Below are 25197 nucleotides of genomic sequence, written 5' to 3' on the forward strand. Positions count from 1 at the left end.
AATAACGAGAATGGGGTTTTGTTGGAAATTTTTTGGTATGTCTGGAGGGATTAAAATTGCAAAATGCACTCTGGCACGTATGTACGTTTATCTTAGGACTCGTAAAAAATGTAATGGACGTTCAGGCTGTCGTATTCAGTTTATTGCAGACACGTGATGGCTGTAAGCCTTTTTAAATAAGTTATCAACTTGAATAATTCAGTTTCTTGGAACTTTTTTTTATCTACCATCAAAATTTTTCTAATAGTAGCAATTCACTTTACTGGATTGTATAAAAAAGTAATCGTAAATTGTAATAGCACAAGAAAGTTTCAACTTTACAGGTTTCATTTAGGTTGAGAGCAGTTTTATAACTTTAGCTCTGAGTTTTATTTTAGCAGCTGTAAACATTGTTAGGTAATTTGTCGCTCTTCTAAAGTAGAAAATGTGTTGTTAATTGTTGTGTAATGTCAACAATTTTCTTCGTTTATATGTATAATAAATCAAAATATTTTAGTGTATAAAATAAGAGTTTCGTAAATCTGACTAGTTTAGCCCCAAGTTTAACCATACGTTAACAAAACCATTTATTATTTCGAAACTGGCAGTGTATAAAGCCGTGCTTTAGATAAACGTAAATATTTTATTTCAATGATTTATCCCTTCTATATGACACGTCTTTCGCGAGGATTTCCTTAAGCTTGTTTGGCTTATTGTTTTTTTTTTTTAGAAATCACCCTGACATTTTCATTTTCAGGCAATAGTGCTGCCACCACTGGCGAAATGGCCCTACGAGAACGGTTTCACCTTCACGACGTGGTTTCGCCTAGATCCCATAAACTCGGTCAACATTGAGAGAGAGAAACCTTATTTATACTGGTAAGGGATTGACATTTTTGCTATATGGATTTTTCGCTTTTTTCTCGCTCCAATAAATCCGGTTTATGTTTGCGGATCACGGAAAGTCGTTTCCGATATATTTTCTGTTGGTCGGCTCCAGATGAGATGGTTTTTTTTTCGGTTATTTCTCGACTTTTCTGCCCGATTATGGTGTGGTTTATATTTGCTCCTACTATATACTGGTTGTTTCATAATCTTCAGTCATACTTTGACAGTTCACCAAAACTGTGATTGGGTAAAAAACAGCAGGATTAATCCTAGGCCTTACCTTTAAACTTAGTCACTGAGAATGTTTTAGTTTTTAGCGAATTACCACAGCTTTTTTACGATATTAATAGGGGTAACTCTAGTTATTCAGTCCGATTACGTAAATTATCCCCCACAAAACCGGACTGGATTAACTAGTCGATCCTACAATTTAGCAGAATTTTAACACACTAGTTTTGGTTTTAACGAGATTGAACTAAAATACCATAACCGACTTGGTATATGCAACTGTAATCATAAAAGTGTTCTTTTTTAGCTTTAAAACAAGCAAAGGAGTGGGTTACACCGCCCACTTTGTCGGCAACTGTCTCGTCCTAACCTCGATGAAAGTCAAAGGCAAAGGATTCCAGCATTGCGTAAAGTACGAATTCCAACCGAGAAAGGTGAGTTTTTTTGTAATTATACATTGACTTAATACGAAAAAATTTTCTAATAAATTTCCAGACGTCGACGTAAAGAGTTTTCACCTACGTCAACCGGTTATAAGTTTGAACCAATTTATCAAAAGTTTTGCCATGCCCTTTCAAGTAGATTTTAAGGTCTTCAACGACTCGGTTATCATTATGCCCGTACCTTTTTTGCTTTAGGGCGTCGCGACGCCCTAAATGGCCTTGGGACGTGGTTTTTTTCGTCCGGAGGGTTGTTTTTTCTGGGTGGCCCAGTTGAAAACGAAACGAGCTGTCTGTTGTATTTGACTGGAAATTTAATGGTGTTTGTGAGTGACAATTAATTATCTCGTGTTGTTGAGCCCTTATTATCTAAATCAAGCAGAAATGTGCCAGTGTATAATCATTTATCCCTTATTATGCTGATGGATCGGCGAGACATGTTAATTTCCTTCTCACAGCCGCTTAATTGATAGACGAGCTTATCGGTTCTTGCTTTGGGATTAAGTACATGCATTCGATATAAAGCCCTTTTTTACGTTTCACCACATTGAAAATCGTTATACATAATCTCATTACAAAAGTGAAATGTCGCACTATTTTCTATAATTGACAGGTTGAATGACTGAGTGAAGTTCTGCTTGTCGAATTCTTGGAAAATTGCAGTGCATCGTTTATGTTTTATCCCCAAACTGACAGATTGATCGCCTGTTACCATTATCCGGTCATAAAAACTGATTTCACCAATCTCTCCATATCACTTTTTGGCACGATCACGTCTCGCACATTTCAAGTGTCACGTATCACATTGCATTTTTTGTTTTTTAGAGCAGGAAGGTTGTGTTTAAACAACTGTTTTGTATAGCAAAATGCTTAAAATCCTACCGGATTTACCTTGAATTAAATGGCAGCCTACACCCTGAAAGCAGATTAATTCACCCTCCCCAATTTAATCTCATTGCAAATTGCTTCATATGAGAAAGCGCAGCTTTTAATGGCGGAGATTTTAACGTTTACACCTTTTGTCTAATTTATAAAAGGAATGATTTTTTAATGTAAAATTTCACACCGTCATTTCAGAAATCAAAATCGGTATTTTAGGTGTAGTTTAATAATTTTCCACAGATCAGCAATCTGAGATATGTTAGAAGCTGAAATACCGCTCGTCAAATTAATCCGGTGCCGAAATATGCTAGCTGTTTGGGATTTGGTCAATCAAGAAAATTAACGAAACTCTCCTTTTAGTGTATATTTCCCATCCGAGTCCAATAAAGGGTATTCGGCCATGGCAAAAACAGTTCAGGAAACATGATAAAACGAATGCAAACCGTAGATAATAATTAATTTAACTATAAAACTAATGACTATAAAACCTCTGATATGGAAATAACATTTATTATTTTTGTTAGTAAAGTTATTTGCAGTATAATTTTCCAATATTATTACAAAATTCAGCTTAATTTAATTCCCCGTTATTGCAACTGGTGCCTATAATATTTATGCTACATTATTGTAATCTTGCGAATTCTCTGCACATATTTTGTGTTGGTCCAATGTAAATTGCTTTATCGTGTCCCCTCTCTGTGCATCTAAAAATGAACCGAACTGGAAATGCGCATATAGAATCATCCACAAAATTACGGGGTTGCGACCGTTACTAATTAACGTTCGTTGTTTAGGTTTATAATGGTAAAAAAATGGCGAATTTAATTCGTTCGCGGCGCTTCCTACCTGTTCCGATGAAATCGTTCATAAAACGGGAAATTCGACTTTTACCAGGGACCAGATTAAACGACGCTATGATAAATTGCCCCTCTGTGACTCATTAAGGCGATGTTTCCATCCGGTGTTACTGGATTTATTTTTATTGCTCAGTCTCTGACATTCCAATCATTTTTCCTTCTGTCCGGAAGGCAATTATTACTTTAAAAAAATCACTTTGACTCAGTCGATAGACCAGAACAAGAGACAGCAAAAGAAAGTAAATGTCGAGGATTTTTGTTCTACTTGATATTGTAACGATTTGTGTGCAAAAAACCAACGAACTAGAATGAATGGTAATGTCGAACTTAAATATTGAAAATCTCTCATTATTGCTTTGATTGTTCCGATACGAACCAATCAATGGTGCTCGACTATGTTTGATTATCAATTAGTTTGATTTTTTGACGTAGTTATTACCTTTAGTCAGGCTTTAGCTGAATCTTTTATCATTTAAAAGTCACTAACATAACTTGGACCTATATGACCCACACTTCATTATATTATTTGACCGGAAACGAAATTGACAAACAGGAGATGTTGTGGTTTTTTTAAATTTTTAGTAACCACAGTTACTTAGTAAATAAATTGTTGGATAAATTGGACAACAAACAAAAGTTGTGCTATTGGTGCAATTTCTCTTTTCTACATCGAGTTGAATGGGCATAAACCGCAAACAAATCTTGCTCCAGGCCGTTCCCAACTATTTATCCAGAACTTCCACTATCCCAGGTGATAAATAACAAACGCGCACCGACAGCGGCATATTTTAAATTCTCCCCTGACTTTTTACACTTATAACTTACCCGATAACATGATTTACCCCTGTTGCGAAAACTGTTCGGTACTGTGTTACCGTAGCAAAATGAGCCACTATACATTTACTTGGGCAAATAGTGTAAAACCACAATATGCAGCCTAAAATCCGAACCATTTAACTAAAGTGAGTCGAAATCCCAGAATTATTTCACTGTTAAATGTTTGTTGGCGGTTTGGGCTTCGCGTTATTCAAATGACTAGTTATGCATGCCGGGAGCTACACCGACATGAACTACTCTTGGAAAACCCAACTAATTAAACAAAGCCTTCAAGTTGCGCTCAAATTTATTATCCGCAAAAGTTTATTTTGTAATCAACGCAATTAGAATGTAATTTCTGACTAATATTAATGCAATTCATTTTCAGTGGTACATGTTGGCCATTGTTTACATCTACAATCGTTGGTCCAAGAGCGAGATAAAGTGTTTCGTCAACGGCCAATTGGCTTCCAACACAGAAATGGCATGGTTCGTTTCCACTAACGATGTAAGTATATTCTCAGCTAACTTTCACAGTTTTTCTGTCTAAGTTTCTAGCATGTTTGCTCCACAATTTGCTGCACTATTCACGGGTAATTTAGGTTTGAGTCTATTTATTTCCATCACTAGCAGATTGCGCTAAAATGGGAACGATGTGCTCGTGTGTGACGTGCCTGCTAATATCGGCGTGCCCTAAGGGCACCCGAACACGTGTAACTGGTTACGGAAATTACACGCGTGCTATGGAAATTTGACATGTGACACGTTCTTTTTTTTATTGAATAGTACAAAAATTAAGAGTAGGTCAAAATTTTTATAATGTGGGTTTTCAAACTCCTGGCCCTTGTCAGTTTGAAATTTGTAAAGTGACTATATGTTTCAAAAAAAGATAATTAGATACAAACTGAACAGACATTCACAAACAAAAAAGCAATCTTTCAAACTTTCGAATTTTGAACAGTTAATTGACAACCAAAATACGCATGTGTCAAACGTCTGAAATGGTTGCTTGTATTAAAATGGTAAAACTTAAGAGTAAACGCTAAAAGCTAGATAGGTTTTGTATTGCTATTAAGTTATTAATTCCGCAGTATACAAGTACATTAGTTTATAATGTACCTAACCTTTAGCAGTACACATACCGTACCATTGCAATAGCCATAAAGTTTATGTGAATGATGCTTTAGGCTGTGATGCATGAAGTAATATATTTTTCCTTCAAATGACAAGAATGAAATGCGTCATTTAAGATAAATTGATCCGCGATTAACTTAATAACTTTAAAAGTTTCGGTTAATAATTCGTCTTTGGATTCTTTTATGGGCGCTAACGAGATTGCTTTTGTTCGGGTAATGACAGATTATGCGATCGTTAGATTGTAGTATAAACTGAAGGCAAAATTTTTAACCTTCTAAGTTACTCAAGTAAAGTCCCATTAATGCATGATTTTTTAGGATTACAAACATTCATTATAGACTACAGACAACAGAAGTAATTTGTAACCAACTCTTATATTTTTGATTATTGCACTCGTTGGTTGAATAACTATTAAAACCAACATTGACTAACATTTTATTTGTTTCAGCCTTTTGACAAATGTTATATAGGAGCCACCCCCGAACTGGACGAAGAAAGAATATTCTGTGGCCAAATGTCCGCCATTTATCTGTTCAGTGAAGCCCTGAGTCCTCATCAGATTTGCGCTATGCATAGATTAGGCCCAGGTTATAAGGTAAATTGAAAATTTGTCCGAATTGATTGACTAAACAATTTGGAATTAATTCAAATTGATCGTTCCCCCTGAAATGGGTTCGCCAAACCTTCTGCATTTAATAAATTTAATTTGGCATCATTATTAACGTCAGTAAAGGGACCTGAACAATTATTAATTGATTTCAGAGTCAATTTCGGTTCGACAATGAGTGCAATATTAGTTTACCAGACAATCACAGAAGGGTGAGTGAGAGTAATGAGGATAAGTCACAAAGCATGGTTATTGTTACCCAGACTGATGCACGAATAGTAAGCATTTTTGTTTTTATTTATTTTATTTTAGCTCTAATAACTATTCTATGAATTGCCTCCATTTTTAGTTAACCTGCTTACAGCGTAGTTGCGTAAAATAACGCTCTTGCGAGCATTTTGTCATGTTACGCGGAAAACCTCCAGGGCGACGTCGATATTAAATATTAAACATTCTGACGTGTCCCATTTTTGCCTCGCTTCATTTTAATTAAAAATATTCCGGGATTCATATAAAAATTGCATTCGTTTCGCGCCCCGATGGGCAGGGTTACATTTGCATATATCCCCGCGGCCAAATTGTAATTTTGGATGAGTTGACGCTCATTTAATTCGTTTGTTATAACGGCGCTATCCGACATTGTGATTATTTTTTTAAATTTATTTTGGCAAATGTAATTGTCACGCCACCCAAAACAAACTTCTTTAAAGATCGAGTACAGTCACGTAGCTGTGGAAATGCAATTTAAACTTCAGAACAGTCACGTGATTCTAGAGGTTGTCAGAGATCACGTACACTTGAGTATCTTGGAAGTGTGATTTTAAACTTGATCACATGAGTTATTGGAACTATCACGTGATCTTGAACATTTTTAGTGCTATGCTAAGGCCAATAAATGTGCTAACCACTGGACTTTTGTCTTTAAAATTTTTATAACAGTGTCCTAATAAGTATCTGGTTGAAAAAGTATTATTAAGTCAAATACTGTTATGGACCAAATTTAAGCATAAAGGCTCGGTCAAATATGCAGCTGACTTTATAATGTTTCTCCGCTATCTAAGCCGAGTTAAATTACCATTTTAAGGGTTATTAAGGGTTAATTTTGCCTTTAGGGGGAGGCCATTAACAGTCTCCCTGCCGTACTTTTACGGGACGGGCTTAACTTCTTATAGAGTATAAATTACACTACCCCAACCGTCTTAAAAGTGTTTAGAATGTGAGTTTTCACATTAATTAATTAGCTAAAATGGTTAAAAATTATGTTTAGTAGTATAATGGTTGTTTATTTTAGTGTAGGTTTGTAAGTCTTCGTATTTGTCTGAGAATGTTGAAAACGCTATAATGGTTTTACAAGTTGCAAAATTTATTACCATGCATGAACATGTAAGCAATTATCCAACCAAACTCGCATAGAGATTGTTTCGAATATGAAATATGCATGTTTGCCATTTACATTGAAATGAAGTAATAACTTCAATATTAGGATGCACTCCATGCCCCAATTTGATAGGTTCATGTGCAATTTATACGTCACGTGTTGCAGGTATTGTACGATGGAAAACTTTCCGGAGCCATCGTATTTATGTACAATCCAGTAGCAACTGACACCCAGTTATGTCTGCAATCAGCCCCCAAGGGAAATATGTCTTACTTCGTGCACACCCCGCACGCCCTTATGCTTCAGGTAAGTTGATTTCCATCCCCTAGCAATTATAGTTCGGTTCGTAAAACTGCTTGCGTTTGCTTGACTAAAGACTCCAACCAGTCCCAATTATCCTAATATTCCAACATTTCACATCTATAATTTCGTCTCATAATCAGGTTACAATTTTAATTGCATTTACCTACCAATCTTGTGCATCAAAAGCGCGAACGAGAAAAAGAGAGCGCCAAAAGCGACTCGATCCTTTGATTTCACATCAAAGGACAGTGATTAATCCACTTTAATGTTAAGCGTTGGATTCTAATTAAGATTTTGTACTGTTTTCACAAAAAAGAAATAGTTTTGACTATTGAGCTATTTAGGAATATTTAATTTTACGTCCAGAAGGGGTTCTCGAAAGGGTTAAACGAGGAAAGCCGGATAAACGTGCTTTTATTTCATTAGAGTGAAACAATTTTTCGTGATAATTTGCATTCCGGACGAGCCCGAAAGGACAGTAAAGCTCTAAAAATACAATTTAGAGTTTTTAAAGCGCTGTGGCAAAGAACAAACTTAATTGATTTTTAACTGTTTTGGATCCAAACATGACATTTTCGGAAAGTTGAAGGCAGTAAATAGAAACATCACAGCAACCTAATTTCTCTGTTTACTTTGGGTTATGACAGTAGATCCTCGTCACGACGGAAATTTGTCGTTAATAAAGTTTGAAGATAGGGTAAACAGGCTCTATTTAATTGCAGAGCTTATGTTTGAGTTTTATGTGATTTTCTCCGTCCCTTGATTCTACTTTACTTTGTAATTATAATATGTATTATGTTACTAATTGAAATTAGAGAATATCTAAATATAGTAGTTATTTTGTTATTTGGAAATTGTACTGATAATACTGGTTTATGTATCAAAACCGGGTTTTTCTGTGAAAATAACTCAGTAAGGAGTCATTCTCTAGAAATCCACATTGCATTCTATAACAATATGCCTTTTAAAAAAAATATTTCTGACCTGACTGTTGCGATAAAGTCCAGAACTGAATATTTCAGTAAAACTGTGCCCATCGTCGCATGGACATGGAAATGGCCATATGAATGGAAATCGGTTCATTAGCCCGAATCGTGTCTCATATTCCGACATAAAATGGTGTTGATTCATTTGGATTGCTCTATTTTGTATGCTTCTCTTATGGTTTTTGCAATAACTAAAAATTCAGCATGGTTTCATTAAAATTACTTAATACCGTGCATTATTAGGTTTTGAAAGTAAAATCCAATTTGTGCCAATAGAACTATTCATTAAGACCAACGTAGTTAAAAACAAAAACATTTTTTTTAGGAAGTGAAAGCTGTCAAGACCCATTCGATCCACAGTACTTTGAATTCAATAGGAGGTATCCAGGTATTGTTCCCTTTGTTCTCCCAACTGGATTTACCTTTCGAGTGCAATAATTCGTTCGACATCAAAAAAGATCCGGCTTTATGGTGAGTAAAACGATATTGTCTATTGGTATGTTTTGTGCCTGAAACCTGTCCGGCAAGCTAAATTTGCTGTGGGGATCGATTTCAATGTGCAGAATTTCCGATCTAGAAACAAGTATTTCTATTTTCCGATTGAATGTAAATCCCGGATTTACACTATTTCAAGGGAAAACGATCGGCCTCCGGGACATCCCCGACATATTCAAAAGAATGGGTAAATGTTAGATCATTTTCTCTTTGAAGCGCTTTTCCAGGCGCGTTCCATACAAAGTATAATTTCATATAGTTAAAAGCCTAGAAAATACATTTTAGGGAATGTTTCCCAAAAAGCGAATAATGTAGGGCTCAAGGCATTTTACGTGCATTCATCTTTCCTCAGTGCCGCAGCCACATTTTCTGCATGGGATAGCTTTAAATTTCCACTGTAATCATAATAATTCATCTTCAAATTGTCTTCGTAGTAAATCGGGCTTGTTCTGGATTTTTCCGGTGATATATGTAATTACGAATCTTTTTTATGTTCGCAGCTCGAAGCTTTTGGGATTTATCTGCGAACTGGTGGAAACCTCGCCAACAGTGCAACAGCATATGATGCAAAACAGGGGCTTCTTAGTGATCAGTTTTATGCTCCAGCGCTCCTCAAGGGATCACTTGACTATTGACGTGCTCGGCTCCTTTTTGAGCTTAACCAAATATTTGGTCACGTGTTTGAGTGACAATAGCGAACTGCTCCTGAAACAGGTAAGAGGTTCACTTTAAGCTTTTGTCGGCTGCGGTTAATTTTATTTTTAATGTTTGTGTGTGTTTTCAGTTATGAACTTTTTCGTTACAGAATCATGTAACGCACACCAATTTTTCACTAATTTCAGTCCTGTAATCTGAGGATTAAGCTAGGTTTGATTGAGAGCTGGCATAAGTTTAACACTTGCCACTTTGTATTGTTTTTTAACATTACTATGTATATTCTGTACACGGGCATATATAAAAATTTCCTCTGACATTATGTAAACTCGAAAACTTCCCTCAAGAGCATCCATTCAAATTTTTCCACTTTGTTCACCACATATCTGTATTCCGCAAAAATAGTATGGAAAGTTTTGTATGACGTATGCAATTTTTAAAGGTTGTATCTTTGTACTGAGTCCCCTTTCCGATGGATTTCCTTTGAATCCGTACAGTTCCTATTTGATTTTTCCCCGGCATTTCTTCCAGCAGAGCGAACCTGCCGATCCGACGGAATAAAATAATTCCGTTGCCCTGCCTATTTTTAGAGCTGTTCGCTCGCTCTCTTTGAGAGCGATAGCGGTCATTTGTCGTCCGGAAAAATAGCGGCCGTTTTGACGTCCGTCGTTTGTTTCATCGATATGTCTCTGAAAAAAAAATTGTCAATGCAGTTGTTTTGTTGTATGCGTCAAACTAGACTCGTATTAATGTGCATAAAGTTGCTTCACTACCCTAAACTCCACTAATACATTTATAATTTTTTATGCGCACCCTCTCTAAGTATCAAAATACCCATGTGTAAGAGTAGTACCAATAATTAAGCTTATTTTGTACCTATCATACCCCTCTGTACTTATCCAAGCATGCTGTGTACGGACTTTCGCTTTTTTTGTTTCCATTAATTGTTGTGTCCAAATGACCCTTAATTTATATTAATTATATGTAGATATGTGAAAGGTTCTAACAAAAACTAATGCTATTGTAATAAAGAATTTTTAAAACAATAGTAATTATTAAAGTTATTAGTTAATATCCCAGTTAGGCTTTATATACAGTACCTAACTCAACAAGTACCTTCTGAGGGCTTCAATGTCTATTACAACCAACCAATATGCCAGTCAACTTCACTTACTAAGACCAAAACTTTTCACACATGCACGTAACGTACCTTCTGACTGCTTTTTATTAAGCATGAGTTTTAATTTGAAAGAAATTCTAAAAACAGCATTCATGGTTGAGTACAGGGAACAGTGTTGAATAATGTTGATATAGTTGTTTTGCGTTTCACTTTTAACCTGGCAGCTGTTGGACCACGTGCTCTTCAATCCGGCTTTGTGGATTTACACACCGGCCCCAGTACAGACTAGGCTCTATTCCTATTTGGCCACCGAGTTCCTCTCCGACACCCAGATTTATCACAATGTCAGACGAGTGTCCACCGTTCTCCAAACCGTTCACACTCTGAAGTATTACTACTGGGTGACGAATCCTCGAGCGAAAAGTGGGATAATTCCTAAAGGATTAGGTGAGTACGGAGTTTTTGGTGGAATTTTAATTAGTTTGCTCGTTGAGAAAGTTTGAGTGTAAAATATTAAATCGAGCGCGGCTTTTGACTTTGCATTTGGATGAAAAGAGCGAACATAAATACTCTCCATAACGTTTTGCGAACCTTTAAACTTTTCGACGTTGAAGTTATTAATAACTGACGACTAATTAATTTTGCAGACGGTCCGAGGCCAGCGCAAAAAGATATTCTGGCAATTAGAGCATACATTTTGCTGTTTCTCAAGCAGCTTATAATAATCGGGAACGCAGTGAAAGATGACGAGTTGCAGAGCGTGCTCAACTACTTGACGACGGTTCACGAGGACGAAAACTTGCATGATGTACTGCAAATGTTGATTTCGCTCATGTCCGAACATCCTTCGTGTATGGTGCCAGCATTTGATGCCAAACATGGAGTCAGGACGATTTTCAAATTATTAACTATTGAAAATCAGCTTATTAGACTACAGGCTCTAAAACTGTTGGGTTTTTTTCTAAGCCGAAGCACCCACAAAAGAAAATACGACGTAATGAGTCCCCACAATCTTTACACCCTTCTAACAGACCGATTGTTGTTCAATGAAGAAGCCCTAAGTTTACCAACTTATAATGTTCTTTACGAAATCATGACTGAGCGTATTAGTCAGCAAATTTTGTACACTAGACATCCAGAGCCAGAGTCTCATTTTAAGCTGGAAAATCCTAGTAAGTTCACCATATTCTAGTAGCACTCACTCTTCCCACTAACACTGCTTGTTTATAGTGATCCTCAAGGTAGTAGCCACGTTAATCCGTCAATCTAAACAGACGGAGCAACTATTGGAGGTAAAGAAGCTTTTCCTGTCCGACATGACGTTGTTGTGCAACAGCAATCGAGAGAACCGCAGAACTGTTCTTCAAATGTCAGTTTGGCAGGAATGGCTCATTGCCATGGCCTACATCCATCCGCAAAATACGGAAGAACAGAAATTGTCCGATATGGTGTACGCTTTATTTAGAATGTTGCTGCATCATGCCATCAAATACGAGTATGGAGGTTGGCGAGTTTGGGTTGATACTTTGGCCATTGTTCATTCTAAAGTGAGTAATAATAATTTTTAGTTCAATTAACACTCTTTTATTAAATTAGGTCTCCTATGAAGAGTTCAAGCTTCAATTCTCTCAAGTGTACGAACAATACGAACGTCATAGAGCGGACCAAATAACTGACCCTCAGCTGAGACAGCAACACCCCATCAGCACTATTTCGGGTTGGCATGGTCAACCCCGAACCATGCATAACGGCTGTCAAGCGGACGCGGACAATTGGCCAACCGAACGACCGCGAATTCAAGAAATCGAGCTCAACGAGAACGACAAGAGTGAACAAGTTTGCAGCTGTGACTATAACTCCACCATATCCGAAGGGAGTCCTGTTTCCTATGTAGCTAGGCACGAAGACAGTGAAGGTGTGTCTTTGGACTCCAGGACTAGTGATCTATTTAGCGACAACAAAATCGGAAAGGAGTCTCCAATTTCGGCCGAGGATTCACCGTTAAAGTTCCAGGCGGAAAATAATAGCGGTTCTCCCATGTGTAATGGAGTTCATAGTGGGAGTAGCACCAGTTTTGGTAGCCCTGTTAAGGTGGAATTTAGCGAAGAGGAGCAGAAAACGCAAATAATTGAGGAGATAGTTCAAGAAATTTTGGCAAAATCTGAAAAGTTACTGGACACACAGGAATTTGAACTTACCAGTAAAATTGATCCTGCTAGTCCTGTGACCAGTATCGGTAATGAAAAGGATAGCGAGTCTGAGAGATATTTGACGCCCACTGAAGAGTTAATAGTGGAAAAGAAAGGGGATAACTTAGAGAACAATGATGATAAAGTGGTAAGTTTGGTAGAAACTCAAGTGCAAGAGCGGGGTCAAGGAGACGTCAGTGATAAACATAATACAGTTAGTGATAGTGAACTTGAAACAAATAAATCTAATCACGTGCCAATTGTTGAAAATAGTGCTGTGCCAATAGAAATAGAGCCGTCCATCCAAACCAATTCTAGTTCAGTAGAGGAAACTACGGACATTCTAGTCAATGATGGTGGCACTGAACAGGACAAACAAGTGCCTACCGTTAAAAAAATTGCAACGATTTCGCAATTCTGTGATCCTAGTTATTCTACTACTAGTACTACTAATACGGTTACCGATGTTGTTGTTGATTATGTTAGTACTGAAACGGAACAGTTCGAGACCGAAAACGCCGACTTACCCGCCCAGGCCAATAAGAGGCGGGTTAGCCTGCCGACCGATCGTGTCGAACCTCAACCTGATAATCAAATCAGTAATTCACACGTGCCTCAAGCTTCACCTCAAATTCGACCGAGGAGTGCTTCGATTTCTACTCAAGTCGATTCTAATCAATTCGGTTAGTAAACCACACGTTTCTCGTTTGTTTGATGATGATATAACGCATTTTACAGAACCGAGACCTTCAAAGTCAGAGTCGACGTCGTCAGCAAGGCCCATGTTTAGTCCGGGCCCCACGAGGCCACCATTTAGAATACCTGAATTCAAATGGTCCTACATTCATCAACGTTTACTTTCTGACGTTTTATTTTCCTTGGAGACCGATATTCAAGTGTGGCGCAGCCACTCCACCAAATCGGTCTTGGACTTTGTTAATAGCAGCGAAAATGCCATTTTCGTAGTCAACACTGTTCATTTGATTTCCCAATTGGTGGATAACTTAATTATAGCCTGCGGTGGACTTTTGCCTTTGTTGGCTTCTGCCACCTCTCCTAATGTAAGTCTATACTTTTTTAACGCCCTCAAACATTAATCGTATAATGAATTTAGAATGAACTGGACGTGATTGAGCCCACTCAAGGCATGCCAATCGAAGTTGCAGTGAGTTTTCTGCAACGTCTAGTTAATATGGCGGACGTGCTGATTTTTGCCAGTTCCCTCAACTTTGGAGAGTTGGAGGCTGAAAAAAACATGTCCAGTGGCGGCATACTGAGACAATGTCTTCGATTGGTTAGTTACATTTTTCTTATTTTACTGTTGCTTTATTTTATGCTGTAAATTAATTGTCAGTGCTTACACTACACTCAAAAATATTATTCCTTCCAGAAATCATTTTAAAGTTTTATTAACAGTTAGTATTTTTACAGTTGTTTCAGAAGATTTCAATTGACTTTTCACAACTTTAGTTAGAATAATGAACTGCTACAACGTGACAAATTAGATTAAACAAAATATTGTCATGCTTTCATTCTGAGTTGTGATTTATTGATATTAATGTTGTAATTGTTGTGTGACACACGTATATGTATTAGGTATGCACATGTGCTGTTCGTAATTGCCTGGAGTGCAAAGAACGGAACCGTCCGCACCATGCTATCGCACCCACATCGCTAAACACCAATGACAAGGCGGCACACTTGCAGTCATTTATCCGGGGAGTTCAAAATTCTCCCAAGGTATGTTCAAAAGATTAATATGCTGAGTTATTTGAGTTATAGTTGAATTACTATACAAGCTTCACCCAGCTTTAATTTTCTTTTTTGTTACACACTTATCACACCATGTCCATGTCCATTAGTGGATCTTTGCGATCACATTTGTTCCACTCTTCTTATTACGTATGGTATGCATTAGTTCTTGCATTGTCCTCAGTCCTGTCCACTGCCTAACGTTGGGGAGCCATGACATCTTTTTCCTGCCGATTCCTCTCTTTCCCTCAATCTTCCTCTCAATTATAAATTGCCCAGGTATGCTGTTTTTCAACGTTTAATGGTGGTAACAGTTCGCGGTCTTTATTGATTATTCTCAAGACCTCATAGTTGGTTCTTCTTGCAGTTTATGGAATTCTCAGTACACACCTATAGACCCACATCTCGAATGCTTTCAGCTTGTTCATAGTGCTCACCTTCAGTGTCCATTTCTCCATAAAGCAACACTGTCCAGACTTAGCATTTTACAAATCTAATTCTCAAGCCAAGATCAAAATCAGTATTGATGAGCACTTTTTTAAATTTCGTGAAAGCACTGCGGGCATTTTCAATCCGGCATCTGTCTGGTTCCTAGATATTTAAATTTATTTACTCGCTCTATTGGTTGATTATACAGTGCGTTTTTTTTAACGCACAACATAGGATTTTACGTGTTAAATTTTTAAGCACATGTCAGACCATGTTATTTTAGAATTACAAGTATAAAACTTGACAGGTGGCTGTTTCGTACCCTGAAGCTTAAGCAAGTTTACCAATTGGGCTTAAAAAGTGATTATAAACTTGCAAAAAATAATCTTTTTTCGAAAAGATTTTATCTTTCCATACTCCCTGTATGTATGATAGGTGCTTGTTGTTTTTGATACTGGCACGGCAGGTAGCAGGTAAAATTTGGCGTAGAAAGTAAAACAGGGTGATCATTAACTTTATATTAAGAAAGTTAAGAAGAAAAGAGGTATTTTTATAAGTGAATTGTTCAAAGTGACCTCAGTTTGAAGCCAAACAGTATTCCAAACAATCATAAAATGCCCTTTTGACGTTCAAAAGATGTCGGGACATGATGCAGTCAAAATATGTCACTCTACCTGCTACTTGCCCTGCCGATATCAAAAACAAAAAAGAACAACGCATACAGGAGAGTACAAAACGATAAAATCTTTTCGAAAAAAAATGATTTTTTGCCAGTTTTTAATCACTTTTTAGACCAAATTGGTAAACTTACTTAAGCTTCAGGGTACTAAAGACACACCCGTCAAGTTTTAGACCTGCAGTTCCAAAATAACATGGTCTAACATGGGCTTAAAAATTTAACACGTAAAATCCTATGTTGCGCGTTAAAAAAAACGCACTGTATGTAAGGCTTGAGTTTTGAAACACTTGTGGCCTTCGAGTAATTATCATTAATTTAGTCTTCTTGGTGTTGATATTGAGGCCCATGTTCTTACTGTATTTCCCGATAGTCCCAAGCATATCCCTCAAATCCTCCATGTTATCTGCAATTAGAACTGTCTCGTCCGCATAACGAATATTGTTGACCCATAGACCATTTACCTTAACGCCCACGTTGCGTTCTTCCTGAAAGATGGCTTCAGAATATAAATTGAAGAGAAGTGGGGAAAGAACACACCCTTGTCTGACCGCTCTACCCTTCTACTTTTGAGATTATTTTTCTAATTTAAGTTTTATTTACATGTTTTTAATAGAACATGGCGGACAATCTGGCTAGTCAATCCAGTCCAGTCAAAGACACCGAGAAACTTTTGCAAGACATGGACGTAAACCGACTTCGCGCTGTGATCTACAGAGACGTGGTAAGCACTTTATTACCTTTCAGTACTTTGCAAACTAAAATTCAACCAATAGGAGGAAACCAAACAAGCTCAATTCCTTTCGTTGGCAATCGTGTATTTTATATCGGTCTTGATGGTGTCCAAGTACCGGGACATCCTGGAACCACCTGTATCCGTGCGGCCGACTAGTCCCGTTCCAGTCCGAAGTAATGGTACTTCCCATCATTCTGGTAGTCCTCAAGGTTGGTATGAGGATTCAATCAATGTATTTTAAGATGTAGTGTAGTCTTCAAGGTCGTTTCTTTCTATGTTAACCTTCAAAACGGTTTTCTGCAAAAATGTGGAAAGAAACTTCTTCAGATCAAGTAGAGCTTATCACAAATGTTATATTGGTATGTTTGATTTTAAGTGGATTTGAAACTTGAAAGAGTTATTGTTAGTCATATAATTATTTCTAGACTGGGAAGTTTAACTTTATTACTTAAAATAAAACTTGCCAATTTTACTTCAGAAAGCTTTATATTATCATCAAGAGTAGATGTTTGCAATAAGTTAGAGATTAAATATAACAACCAAACTAAGCTTCTTGCAATCGTCTCAAACCAGTAGAATCACAGTTGTTCACTATTCACGCTCTTTAGAACAACATTTCCTACCTAAATACTGTATTACAATGTATCATCATTATTTTTCAAGTAGTAACCCATTACAACTGCATACACCTTGTGGGTGAGTTGCTTATTTTAGTCACAATAACGAGTCAAGAAAAAGTGTAATAACCTGAAATAAGCAATTCAAAAACAAATCTGAAAAACTACTAATACTTAATGTGAATATTTTCCTGTTTTTACTAACATGCAGAAGGGAGTGCGCGACCTCTATTCCCGCAATGGTCCCACCACGTCTATCCTCAATTTTTGCCCGGTTCCCATCCAAACGCGGTGTCACACACAAACTACGTGCGTCACCGTCACCATTCCTACTCCAAGCACAACCATTACAACCTAAACAACAACCGTCATTCCCATTACCACAACCACAAAATCGATCATCGGTACCATCGAAATTCGTTGGGTACCCGAACAGGTAACTGACATCATTGTTTTATTGGTTGTTTTTATACCCCTTGTGGTTTTTATTTTTAGAATGAGGTGGTTTTAGCTTGTGTAAAAATAGCAAGCCTCTTTTTTTTTAAACTCTGAGAGTTTTTGGTAAATCACCCGCACGCCGTTTCACTCCACTAGTGTATATTTGTAGATTTGCTGTATATTGTGTTTTGTAGTACTTAATCCGAATTTTTTTCAGTTTAACAAGTCCAGAGTTGGTTTTACATTAAAAAATGTTGCTCTTTTTTTTTGCTAGAGTCTCATATACTTGGATATAGCATGAAAATACTCTTTGTCTGAAGGTGGTCTTGTCTTTCTTGCATTCAACACACTGTATATTATTTCAGATTTTTACATAAATACGAATGCAACGAATTGAACAGTTTAGTTTAAACTTCAGAGTAATTGATTCAGTACTTTGTGTCAAATGTAACAACTTTTCATTATCTGAACAAAAGAGTTACAGCAACATACGGGTAATATTACTGCAAATTCACGTAAATTGAAATGATGCTTTATTTACTCTGGTGATGTATCCTCAAATTATTTTTATTTAAAAACCCTTTATGTTAACAATTTAATTTGGTGTGCAATTTACATTGGAAATTGGAATATTTAGTGTAAGCCCAACAACGACCACCTTAGGGTAGAGATAGAAAGTTTGAAAGTTGAAATGTTATGTTATGTTTATTTAAACTATGCATATACAGAAAATCAAAGAAGCCAAAATTAATTGTGATTATTCCAATTTTGAATGTACATAATTATTGTGGTGCCCAAACGCCCCCAACTGTATGAATCTTCTTCTATAGCTTCAAGGGCGCTCCACCATCACCCTCAAGATGATGGAGATTTCGACGTAATCACCGCTTACGTTATGGAAGACGCAAATTCGTTGAATCACGAAAACGAATTGCATTCCGGACCCGCTTCCATTAAGGTAAGATGGACTGCTAGGCTTTTACTAGGGTGTGCTAGAAGTGCGAATTTTTGTATATAATAAGGTTGTTTTTATTAGTTCGTTAAATTTAAACTGCAGTATTTGGAATTTTTTAATTAAGGCATTTTAGTGAAAAATTTGCACCGCGCAGCTCTGAGCACCAATTTCAGTTGTTGCGATTATCGCGTTACTAATCATAATAACAATAATAAGATTTGTGTGTGACTGTTGTGGTTGAATTTCTTGGGGTTTTACAAACTTTTAAACTAACATTTTCCGCTTTACTATTGCAACGTTCCGTAACTAGGTTAACTCTAAGCAACGCCCCTCGTTGGGACATGGGTTTACTGTAGATTACTCTTTGGATGGAATAAAGCATGCTCGAGGTTGTAACAGTGCTCGTGTTGTAAAAAAGGTAATGCATTTTTAGCCTAGAGTTTGAACACAATTCATAGCCATTCATGTAAAAAATTGTTTCATTAAAAAAGCATGAACTTGAAATGGCAGTAATAATTAAGGTTGATCAATCACAGAATTTGAAAAAAAAACTAAAACATTCACAGAGTACAGACTCCATGGATGACGTCAATTCAGTCAATTCTGGGGATATGAACAATGCTGGTTTGAACGCCGAAATACCAGAGGACAACAAAATTCTCTCCAACGAGGACAATTGGACTGATATTAACCTCAACGAGGATGATTCCCGATCTGATATCAAGGAGGATAACCGCAACGTTGAGAATATGTCACATTCTCAAGTTTTAGATGCGGAAGGAAATATCGCAAGACCGACCTCTGGTAATACTGCTCAGTATTGTTTATGTTCAATTAAGCCTAATAATCACATACTGTAAAAGCATATTTTGCTTTCAGTCTTGATCTTATTTTCTCAGGTGTTTTTGGACAAATGTACATTTATTTTACTTTTCAGATGTGAAACCGTTTCGTCCAATATCAGTTGTACGGGTTCCCGAAAACGTCCTTCAACCCCAACCGAACCAAATCAGACCGGACGAGTTACCCACCAACAATTTAGTCGAACACATTTCACTGCCCACTCCGTCTAGGGAGGCTTCCCTTACTCAAAAACTGGAAATGGCTTTGGGTTCGGTTTGTCCTCTCTTGAGGGAAATTATGATCGATTTTGCGCCATTTTTGTCCAAGACGTTAGTCGGTTCTCACGGTCAAGAGCTGTTAATGGAGGGCAAAGGTCTGACCACGTTTAAAAACAGCAATTCCGTAGTGGAGCTGGTCATGTTGTTGTGCTCGCAAGAATGGCAGAATTCATTGCAAAAACACGCAGGATTGGCTTTTATCGAGTTGATTAATGAGGGGAGGTTGTTATCGCACGCCATGAAGGATCATATTGTTCGAGTGGCCAATGAGGCTGACTTTATTTTGAATAGAATGAGGGCTGATGATGTGTTAAAACATGCTGATTTTGAGGTTTGTCAGTTTTTAAGGTCTTACAGCTGATTGCTTATTTTGTTCAATTGATTAAAGTCGCAGTGTGGTCAAACTTTGATGGAACGAAAGGAAGAGGAAAGAATGTGCGATCATTTGATCACGTCAGCTCGGAGAAGAGACAACGTAACAGCCAGCAAACTGTTGGAGAAAGTTAGAAACATTATGACCAACAAGCATGGAGCATGGGGATCCCTAGACCCAAACGAGTACTTATTAACCGAATTCTGGAAGCTGGATGCTTGGGAAGACGACGCCAGAAGGCGGAAACGTTTTGTTCACAACCCTCTAGGTTTCTTAATTATTTAAATCCACCAAATTTTTTCTCTATTACAGCTATTTCAGGTACCACGCATCCAGAAGCTAGCTTGAAAGCTGCTATTGAACACGGTGCTCCTGAAGATGCAATCCTCCAAGCTAGGGAAGAGTTCCACTCCCATTTATCCGGCAATCGAAACCATCAAAATCAACCTTCAGAGTTAGTAGACGACAGTGAACTGCTTACGGAAGATAGAGAACTGGATACTGATCTCAGTGGTAATTTTATGAAGTTAGTTTCAACTGGAATCAGTCAAAAGGCTACGATATTTAGGTACGGTAAACATAAGCACCAAAGCGAAACTGATTGCTCCGGGTCTGGTGGCTCTGGGAATAGTGTCCATTACGAACAACGAGCTTTACTTTGAAGTGGACGAGGACGACGAAGAATTCAAGAAGATCGACAGTGAGGTGAGTGTGTTTTGTATTCGGTTGAATAGTTGGTTATTTGTGGGGCCAGAATATTAGAACATTGCAGTATGTGTTTGTTATTTGAAAGGTGCAATCTTGTGGCTATGCTAGATGTACTGCAGAACACTAGATTTACTTTTATTTTGTACATTTGTAGAATAATGGGGCGTGACTTGTGCTTAATTCATGTCTACTATAACCCTGTTTTGCAATGGCAATGATTATTTAAACTAATTACTAAAAATGCAATTAAATCTCTCACAACCACCTACTTACTCAAACCACTTCATTTATCATTTTAATGAAAACACTTTTGATAAACGACTGAAAACCAAAAATAACAATTAAATCAAATTGACTCTTGCGTCGGTGTTGGTAACGGACCGGGTGCCACCATTCCGCGAGTTTTCGTGCCGACCGGACCAGTTCTTTGTCTTTTCAATTATTTATAACGCGCCTGTGAATTTTGGACCAGTTTTTGCGGAATTTACGAATAAACCGGCCTGAATTGCCATTTTTTTTTTCGTTGACCGATGCTTGAAGTATTTTTTAGTTCATTGAATGCATCTACAGTAAGTATGATGTTTCGATAATAATTACATGATGGTTGAACGGTTTAGGGTTCGAAAAGCTTGATGAACCTGGAGGGTTATATATCCACGTGAGACGTCGTTTCGGATTAACAACGTTCAAAAGAGAGACACCGCGCCTGAGTTTCCGCCTAGTTGCACTAAAACGGATAAAAGATAAGCTTCGGAAAGGTAGTATATACATACGGGTTTTTCATCATTGTACCAGTCGTACCTTAAATAAAAACGTTGAGAGATCTTGTCTTAGATAACATTTCGAGTACAAAAGACCGGATTATTCGGAAGATATACGTGCGGACGGATATTGACTGTTTAACAACGGGGAAAAAAGAGACTCAGGGAGATAATTGAAAATTCGCGAAGTGCACACAGTCTGATCTGCAAAATATAGGTCGAAGGCGCCAGCAAGCAATTTAAATGACGAGTGTCAGAGCCTCGATCGGGTCTAAACCGGCGTTTAACCGAGAGTTAACAGACAGCGTCGGCCCGGTATAACATGATAATGACGGTTCTGTAATTGGACTCCATGTATAAATGTATGATGGGGGGCGATGTTTACTCAGAAAGCTGCTCTTGCTTGAGCATTAAATCCACAACACGAAAACGAACAATTTTTACTTAATTTCTGTGGAAGCATTTAATCATTAATCGGCATTAATTTGAATTGTTGTATTATTCAGGGATTATAATAGTTATCCGTCTTATGCCAACGTAACACTCTAGTAGAGGTGTTCAGTTTAACTCTTCAGTTAAGAGATGAGCAGATTAAAAATTATGACATTACTAGTCATTTGTAAAGTTTTTCCCAAACCAGGTTTTTGATCTCAGAGGCTGTAACCAACAAAACAATCCCCCGTAGATCAATCCCATAATATTCCTACTGGGAATCGTTTAAACCGATCCGATGAAGAGAGGAGTATGGTATAAATTTGAAGCCGAAGACAGGCCAAGGGCTTTTCTATATCTTCCTACACCGGGTACTTCGATGAGCCGAATTCTTGGCTGCGTGGCGTCGGCGCCGGCGACCCCCCGTTGCCCCATTCGCAGACAACACGCACGCCCGCCGCGTTTTATCGTTTTTACCGTTACGAACGAAAGAGGGGGCCCCCAAAGTGATATATGGCGTTCGCTGATCGTCCCTGCTTAATTACGAATGTATCTATTTGGCCTCCCTGTTAATTAGGAATTGGGTTATTGTCGTTGTGATCTCTAGTAAACGAAAAGTTGGTGCCATAATCTGTCGTTGATATCTTTGAGATAGAGGTTACGAAACTTTTTAGAACTTTACTGCTCCTTCCATTTTTAGTTAACAAAATGCAACATGTCTAAGAAATACCTTATCTAAAATATTCTGAACCAGCTATTAAAATTGTTAAAAATCAAATTCAATTCAATTAAAAAACTGGATTAATGTAATTGTCACATAAATTATCATGGCGCAGAAGAAACTTATATACACTTAACATAAACTATAATCGACCATTCGAAATGGTGTATATGTATAAGTACAGTGACCGTCGTCCTATACATTTCCAAGAAAATCGTTTAGGTTCGCGTTCCGTGACAGGTATATTAAGGGAATACTGTTATTATTAAAATATTATCGGTGCTTTGTTTAGAAATCCTGCTGTTTACACGGCTGAATAATTAATATGAGAAAGTATCGGCGGCCAGTTGGGTGCCTAAATTATTATAAGCACCGCATAAACGTTGAATTTATGGTACGCGTTCAGTCATTGCGGTTGTTATTAATCGCGTAAAAATCGGTAATGGTGAACCAGGTGCTTCCTTACAGCCTCATCAGCTTTAAACACTGTGAATTCTTGAGGAAATATTGTTTTCCTGGAGAAAAGAAAAAAACACTTAAACTGCTATTATATCAGAGTTTTGTCTTCATTTTTGAACTACACATATACATACCATCCTTCTTGTATACGAATTATACAACCCTCCTTTAGGGCCGAATAGAAAATCAGACAATATCCCACACTGACTGGCGTCCTCATTAAAAATATAAACCACAGTCGGAGTTTAATTTATAACGTTCGTTAATGTTGCCGAGACAATTTTGTGTGCGTTATTTTATAATTATGCTAATTAGGTGAATAATTATTGGCCCCAGAGATGCACCAAATCGAAACCAGAAGACGCCACATCGATGGCGTTCGGTCTGAATTAATGTATCATCCTAACCCAAAGATTGAGATTAGCCAGAAGAGACATTACACCTTTTTTTCGTTTGTTAAAAGTTAAGGAGATCAGGAGCGTCCTCAGTGGAGAATTAAAATATTTTTTTAGATATCATTAAATTCTGGTTAAAATCTACGCCTCTGTATAATGATCATCTCATCCCGACCCAGATAGATAAATGAGACCGGACTCTAGGTCGGATGGTACCTAAGTACCATGGGCGTTTTGTTTACCTGCGACCGTGCCAGCCCCATAAATCAGAATCAATTTTCGTTCTTTACGGAAAAATTAATGACCGGTACCCTGCATTTGATTTATTTGTTTAACGGTTATTCGTGGCTTATCAATTTATCTACCTATATAATAATATCGTTGTATAGTGTTTGTTTCTGGTATTGTGTGTATATGTATACACGGTTTAAAATGGCGCCACGGGTGGCCACATGATTACAACTTCTAAGTAAACATTCATCAGATTGATTAATGACGAGATGGCTCCCGTTGGAGTCTGCCCGTCAAGGACCCAATTTCCGTCCACTCTTCTAAACGGTAACAATTACCACCGACTCAATTTACTTTTTAATTTAAGAGCCTCTTTATATGCAGTTAAGATTCGTTTCTTTTTTACCGTTTATCCCTTCACATTATTAATAACTTTCCGATGCAAATCCGTCCAGTACAACGAGATGGAACGGATAAATGGCAAATTGTTTTCCCATTGCCGTTATTAATTATTATTGATTAGACCTCTAAGGGAAATGAGACCTTTGTATAATCCATTTGCGTGTCAAGTTTTTACGTCTCCTTCATCGTCATTTATCATTTCTTTCCAAATTTACTTTTGGCTATCTATTAGAATTTTCAACACATTCTGTCTCAGTTACTTTCAATTATATTTGTTTTCAATAATTTAACAGACAATTTTAAAAATCACCATCTTAGGCATAGTGGAACAATGATAATAAACGGTTATCCAATCAAAATTACTGTTCAGCGTCGATTTCAATTAGCAGTCGTCGAACAAACCAAATAGCCGCAGGTCCGGGCGGGTAACCGGGCACGATTATTGGGCGTAATTTATGACATAATTATAAGGTGATTGTGACAGGATGTTATGATCCTGCGTGGGACTCCGGTAGTAGTTGCTGGGACCACCGAGACGAAACCTGCTAATTCTAGTGATTACACGAGCCAGAGAGGGTTTCCCTAGACCCCGGCCAGAGAATGACTTGATAGATGCGAATCGGGTACCTGGGGGGCATCGCCGAGTATTCCTCTTCACTCGCATAATAATTTACATTGGTGATATTAAATCCCTAAATGGGCACCGTGCGCCTTTTATTCGCGTTGAATGAATATGAATTATTGGGTTCGGGTACGGCCTACATGTCGCGGTGTCACATTAATTGATTCTGCTTATTCATAAAAATGCTGCTATGCGCTTTTCAGATTTTATCGAGACTGCACATGGTGCCCACAAGTTTCTTCAGTGAAAGCCCACTGGTATAGTAATAAGCGAAATGGCAGGAGATACTTAAAAAAAGAGACATGCAATAATTAAAATAATTTTGCTAATTGGTGGCCTCAACCCTTAATTAAACTTGTCGAGTCTAGCTGAAATTTCAGCACACCTGCCTCTGATACGCCCGTTTACCA

The 25197-nt window shown here is 37.5% G+C and overlaps 1 protein-coding gene across 11 annotated transcripts in view; it reads left to right on the forward strand.

The window, feature by feature from the left end:
• Positions 1-25197, forward strand: part of rg (A kinase anchor protein rugose) — a 105288-nt gene that overhangs the window by 40057 nt on the left and 40034 nt on the right. For 2 of the 11 annotated variants that reach the window (XM_081989896.1, XM_081989897.1), the window contains exons 6-30: positions 737-858; positions 1403-1529; positions 4479-4598; positions 5676-5822; positions 5990-6112; positions 7378-7518; positions 8827-8972; positions 9497-9710; positions 10965-11217; positions 11418-11942; positions 12001-12317; positions 12367-13642; positions 13698-14020; positions 14074-14253; positions 14556-14699; positions 16433-16540; positions 16593-16761; positions 17381-17605; positions 18438-18565; positions 18873-18980; positions 19129-19366; positions 19500-20014; positions 20072-20324; positions 20378-20569; positions 20625-20761. In XM_081989896.1, the coding sequence (XP_081846022.1) occupies positions 737-858; positions 1403-1529; positions 4479-4598; positions 5676-5822; positions 5990-6112; positions 7378-7518; positions 8827-8972; positions 9497-9710; positions 10965-11217; positions 11418-11942; positions 12001-12317; positions 12367-13642; positions 13698-14020; positions 14074-14253; positions 14556-14699; positions 16433-16540; positions 16593-16761; positions 17381-17605; positions 18438-18565; positions 18873-18980; positions 19129-19366; positions 19500-20014; positions 20072-20324; positions 20378-20569; positions 20625-20761 (6231 nt within the window). The remainder of the gene's footprint in view (positions 1-736; positions 859-1402; positions 1530-4478; positions 4599-5675; positions 5823-5989; positions 6113-7377; positions 7519-8826; positions 8973-9496; positions 9711-10964; positions 11218-11417; positions 11943-12000; positions 12318-12366; positions 13643-13697; positions 14021-14073; positions 14254-14555; positions 14700-16432; positions 16541-16592; positions 16762-17380; positions 17606-18437; positions 18566-18872; positions 18981-19128; positions 19367-19499; positions 20015-20071; positions 20325-20377; positions 20570-20624; positions 20762-25197) is intronic. The other 9 variants (XM_081989898.1, XM_081989904.1, XM_081989899.1 and 6 more) reach the window with 6 other exon arrangements.

Source organism: Ips typographus, linkage group LG11 (assembly GCF_016097725.1).
Source record: "Ips typographus isolate SLU linkage group LG11, UJ_Ityp_2.0, whole genome shotgun sequence".
In the NCBI taxonomy this organism is placed as follows: Eukaryota; Metazoa; Arthropoda; class Insecta; order Coleoptera; family Curculionidae; genus Ips; species Ips typographus.